General features: G+C 35.6%; 1 protein-coding gene across 1 annotated transcript in view; it reads left to right on the plus strand.

The window, feature by feature from the left end:
- Positions 1-885: 885 nt before the first annotated feature.
- LOC108576714 (protein sickie) overlaps positions 886-6227 on the plus strand; it is a 334182-nt gene continuing 328840 nt past the window's right edge. The window contains exon 1 of the mRNA XM_017939771.1: positions 886-966. Coding sequence (XP_017795260.1) covers positions 886-966 — 81 coding nt within the window. The remainder of the gene's footprint in view (positions 967-6227) is intronic.

Below are 6227 nucleotides of genomic sequence, written 5' to 3' on the forward strand. Positions count from 1 at the left end.
TCCCTCCGTTATCCTCGCCGGCGCAAGTGAAATCACAGTCTTCGGCAAATTTTTATCGGCGAGTAAAAATTTGCATCGAGAGAAAAGCTACAAGTTGATTCGCACTCCGTTTGCTTTCGCGAGGAAAGGGGAATGTGAGAACGCGTTCGCGGACGTTACTCCGAATGTCAACACTCTGAACTGGAATATTGTTCGCGTTGTTGCACGTTGCCCGATGCACGTTTGATGCACTGTCGATGCAGTTCTGAGTACGTCGAGTTAAAAGGAACGTGACGACACGCCTTGTGAGAGCACGTGCATCGAGGGTAACAAGATCGTTCCGGTAATAAAGAAAGGAACACGGTCGATCGATTGTCTGGAGACCATAATCGAGCAAAATAATCTTGAACCATCTTCAAGCAGGCCGACCGTCGTCCCGTTAATATTCTCAGAATCCCTGGTGCGCGAGTTCTTTTAAAATTTCTCTTTCGCAAAAACAGGTACGAGAGATTAACAGTGTCGGACGAAATCGCGGTTTTCTTGTTTTATCAACGAACAAAAATCGTTAGAGAAAATTTCCCACTCGAGTGGCGTGATTTCTTTTCTCTTTTCTTTCGAACGCGGCATTGTTGAGTGTGGTAATTAAATCGGTGGAAATTAATGATTTAGTAGCCTGGATCGTTATGAATGTCCCATTAATCCACAAGAAATCATATCGCGATAAGCAGAGCGGCGCGGATGACAAATGCCAAGTGTAATTACGCCGTTGGTTTCATGAGGTTGTGTCGCATTGATGTTCGTAGCTCAATTGGAAACGATAATTAGTGATTCTAGCGTGAAATGTCCCGTTGTAGCGCGTGAACCGGTGCAATTTGAATGACGTTAACGGCTACCAGCACCATCGTCATGGCGTGTATTAAAGCACCGAGATCTGTCTGTGGATCGAGCGACGACATCAAGGCTGATTCGACCCGCAATGTTATACAGGTAGAGATCTGATTTCGTACACGTGTGTCCGTATCTGCTAGCATAAACTACGAATTCGGGGACTGGCGATGTGCATGGGAACGGTTGTCGAGACAAAAGACGCAATTGCAACAGTTACATACAGCACAACTTTGTTTATTCGAACGTTTCGGGCGACGAAATTATTCGGATAATAGAGATTCGCTTGATTGAGGTCAGATAATAGTTGCAAGTTCTACTGTAACATTTAACCCTTTGCACTCAGAGGTGATTTTGTTACAGGAAAGTTAGCAAATCGGGTCTTTGAAATATTTTCAAATTAACGTAAAGACAAACCATACTATTTTATTTAAATATTCAACGCATTCTCTACTTCACTATGGCAATGAAATTTATAGAGATCCCATAGATTTTCTCTCTGATTTGATCAATTATTCACCAAGTGACGATTACCTAATGTCGCTTCCCGGCCGCCACTCGATTGCAAAGGGTTAATTTTCTTTCTAATTGCTATATCGAGTCTAACGCAATTATCGAATATCTACATTTCACCCATTATCCTTTCTACCTTTATTGTTCAATTATTAACAGTTTATGTTAGTTCGGTCGAAAAGTTTTGTTCGACTTGGTCGTCTGAATTGAAATAATCGTAACTATGTCAAGAGTTAAGATTTTTGTTCAAAATAAGAATCGTTACGGTCGATACACCTTTGCCAACGTTTCGCTAATTCGTTTATGCCATCTACAAGTCATAGGTAGGACAAGGGAAATGGACAAGTGAGTTCCGCACGAGCTGTCGCATAATTAATCAGCGAACGCCTCGCGCCTCCATTTGCTCTTCCCATATTTTGCGGAACATTAGGGACGCAATTTTCTTCACAGACTTGTTGCTTACGACGAAGATTGGGCATTTTATGACAATCGGAAAAGATCTGGACAGTGGTTGGATCTTAAGGAACCATTTAGACACTTTTCGAAACCTGAAGCACATCTGGAAAAAATAATGCTAGCTGTTTGGTGGTCTATTGACGCAATTGTTCGGCACAGTTTGTTGAGAAAGAAAGAAACAATTACGGATGACAAGTACTGCAGCGAACTTAGCGGATGAATCAAAAACTGTCCGCTATCCGTCCAGCACTAGTCAACAGAAGAGATCTAACTCTTTTGTATGATAACGCTCGAGTACAAAAGTTAAACGACCTGAGATACGAGACTCTACAACATCCACTCTGTTCTCTGGACCTTTCATCAACAGATTATCATCTGTTCAAACATTTTGACCACTTTGTCGAAGAGAAAGTATTAGGTCATCCCATAAGTTCGTTCCAAAAGCGACAAATGTTTTAATAAAAGTCCAAGAAAATCCTGTGCTTCCTGAAAAAAAAAAATAAATTCTTGTTTATCAAATTTGAAGTTTCGTTGAAAATGTTGGTCTAAGTTACAAAATTCGACAGGAACCTATGGGACGACCTAATATTTCGAAGTGAACGCTCTGTGGAACAGGTCTTCCGTGGACTTTGTTGATTCCAGACCTCGTGGTTCTATTGTAGATGGCATAAATAAATTAATGAAACGTTGGCAAATGTGTATCGATTACAATGGTTCTTATTTTGAATAAATGTGTTAACTTTTGGCGGAGTTATGATTTTTTCAATTTGGACGACGAAATGCGACAGAATTTTCCGAACGACCTAATAAACTTAGGTATTTCAAAAGCTTCTTGTGATGCAGAAAAAATACCAGCTTCTATAGTAACCATTTATGACAAAGTGTGTCAGGAAGAACTTGTTCTATGCAATAGTACGAGCGAAAACTATGACTGACAATTTCCATCAAGAAGATGATTCTCTTTTCAAGCTTTCAAGGTCATCGGCCTTCTCGCAAAGCAATGGTATATTTCTTTCAGTTGAAATGAAATTGACAAAGTTAAAACATTCGCCAAGAAATCTGCTGCATTTAGATAGCAATAAAAAAAGTAAAAGTTACAGTTGAATTTTTCAATTTTCTTGGTATGGTGCGATGGACTGTGTTTTCTATTGAGAGAAACGTTTCTGCAACTGATGGAGGTTCTTCAATTTCCGGAGGCTCTTCAAAATTTCTAGTACGCTTTTTTCTTTTGCATAGAAAATTAAGCGAGCTTGATTATTTCCAATGATAATTAATTCTTGTTCGATATCAAACGTATATTAATCAAAGTGTGTAGGTACTTGTTAGGATTACTTGAATTTATTTGAATATTTTGTTTACGAAAGAAATCTTGAAACAGTAGATATGGCATAAATTTATTTATATTTATATTATGGAATACAAGATTTTTGTCTTATAGATTAAGTGCATTTCGTTCCACTTAAGAGTACCAACTTGGTAAATTTTTAGAATTTTGAGTGTATGAGAAAGTATAGAAAAAAGTTTGACTCTTTTAACCCTTTAATTCGGAACGCCTGTTTAATAGTTTTTAAATTCAAGGGAATTTACGATAAAATGTGTAGATTTTCAAATAAAAAGGTATACGATAAAATTTGATGTATTTCATAAGTATCGTTAAAAAAAAAAACTAATCAAACTTGTCGCTAACGACCTAAGTAAATAGATGTCGATGAGACATGAAGCACAAATATTAAAAAAAAGAACAAAATTCTCATTAACCGTTTTGTTACGTTCGAAGTGCACCTGTGCGTTTAAAAAAACTTGCTGTAAGAAATTATTTCGTCAAATGCAATAGATGCACCAATCTTCCGTAATGATCAAAATATTTTCAGGTAGTGAAGGATTTAATACTTTCAGACCTAACAAATTAATACATAAATACACGTACTCTTTGTAATCATTGTATTATAAGCATATTATATACTACATGTTTAATCCGAAAAGAAGTGATTTTAGATAAAAAGTATAAGTCCAAAATATGCAGTAATATTTTCTTACGCGGAACATCGTTTTCGAATAAAGCGACGTCCAAATTTTGTAAAGTGTATTCACATGAAAGTATAATGTAGAGTGCAATTATCTTAACAGAAGTTGTAAATTGTAAATTAATATAAAACACTAACATTTTTAAGTAAAATACACTTTTGTTTTGTTGCTCATTCCTTACAATCTAATATCATAAACACAAACAACAACCGAAGTAATTTATAGGTTGCGTTTACTAAAATGACACAATAAATGAGACCACTGGAAACTGCATGTCTATTCTATGAATTTTCTGTATCAATTGACACCAAATGAACCTTCATACGAAAAAATGTTACTCTACACTTTCGATATATTTTTTCATCGAGCTACAGATTCAATTCTCGTAGGATTATACTATCCGCCTTGTTATACCGATAATTATAACAACATTGAAACTTTGCTAGTAATTATATGTAATACGATTTAATATTTCACGTACCTTACGAATTAGATAACGTAACCTAACCTCACATCTTGACATCGATTCGAATATCTCGAGATCGTAAAGCTGAGCTCCAGATTAAAGTGCACTCTTTATCTGCTTCAAAGAAATGAACGAATTTCACGAAAATTTGCTCACTTGGATATCAAAATAGACAGTGCAAAAGATTTCACGTGGTTTTTCTGTAGTGAGATATTACACTCCCGTTTATAAGTACGTATTAGGACACTTACCGAATATGAAGCATACTGACATCTACTGAATTTTACTGACATCTATTGAAATGCACTGAAATCTATCAAAATCTACCAAAATCTACCGAAATCTACTAAAATCTACTTACCGAACGAGAAGCAAGGCTCTTTGTCGTTACAAGTTTAACATAAAGTTATTTAACACACGAAAGTCATTACAAAATTATTAAAATCCTAAAAAAAGTTATTCATTCTAGAATCTCGAAGTACAACGAGTACATAGTACATTTTTACTAACATATGACACTAATTTTCGCGAGGAAATGTAATTTAAATCATATAAAACTTTCCACACGAATGTAACGGGTGTTCTAATGCTTCCAAACAGCAGTGTATTTCGTCTAGAAGGACTCTCGCGTATTCTGACTAATTGTAAGAACTCGGTTCCGATGTTCATAAGACTGAGAATTGAAACCATAAACCCCGTCTATAATCTGTAAAACGACTCGCCAGGGGCTATGTAATAATGAAAATTCGAATTTGCGTGGTGACCCGAAATTATGAAGGAAGTTCATTCTACTTCTCTCTTTGCTACGCTCAAAAATAGTCCGGTGTCTCGAATGGTCCGTGGCAAAGGCGAGTGCGTTCCCGCACGCGCACGCGCGCGTATTCGTTCGTGCACACACAAGGTGGAAACGGACGCCTACGTGGTCGAACGGGTAGATGAATCGCGTATGTAAATATACGCGTTTGTCCGTAGAATACGAATGCGTGCACACGCGCACGCAGCCTCATTGGTAGTGATGAGCATTCAACACTCTCTTACAAATTCTCAAGCAATTTAATCGTTGTAGAATTTCAAATTTCTTCGATGATTGTTCGAAATCGGTGATTCTAGAAAATCCGGAAAACTGTAGGATCTTAATACACAGCTTTGATAAATGTAAAAACTTTGAAAGTCTCGGAGATCTTAGCGAGGAAGTAGCGAGGACCAAAAGGTTCCTCAATGAAAAATGATTTATTTGAACAAATACAAAATGTATTTTTTCATTTGCTTCCTCTATTACAAAGGATATTTCTTCCTATAGTTTCGATACACCCGGTATATATGTACATTGTCAGTCAAAAGAGTCTCCGTGCACCTCCTTCGAATTTATTTAGCGTTGTATAATTTCAATAGAAAAGGTAGTAAATAATTAATATTTATGTTGGTTTATTTAGGAACGTAACTTTTACTATTAGTACAAAGGCAAATGATTTGCATACATTTGTTAACAATTAAACTCATGAAAATATCTGTCTCTATTTATATTTATTTTTTATATTATTACCAACTGAGGGTAAATTATTTTTCTTAAACGTTGTGTTTCTAAATAAAATAACGTAAATATTTATTTATTATTTTCTCTGTCAAAATTATGCAGTGTAAAATAAATTCTAATAAGGTATATGGAGATTTCTTATTTACCGACGAAGTAGAGATAGAGAACAATGAAACCTGTGAACAGTTATTTAAATTAAACTCATTTTATGCAAAGCGACATGCAAAATTGGTATTCTTAGTTCATTTCATCATGTATATTATTTTTAACCCACACAAAATTCACGTTAATAGAATGATTCAAAAAAAAAATTTAACATCAAACACAAATATGTGCAAATATGAAAATATTTTTTTTCTGAAAAATATT

The sequence above is a fragment of the Habropoda laboriosa genome, unplaced genomic scaffold, assembly GCF_001263275.1.
Source record: "Habropoda laboriosa isolate 0110345459 unplaced genomic scaffold, ASM126327v1 scaffold423, whole genome shotgun sequence".
Taxonomy (NCBI): Eukaryota; Metazoa; Arthropoda; class Insecta; order Hymenoptera; family Apidae; genus Habropoda; species Habropoda laboriosa.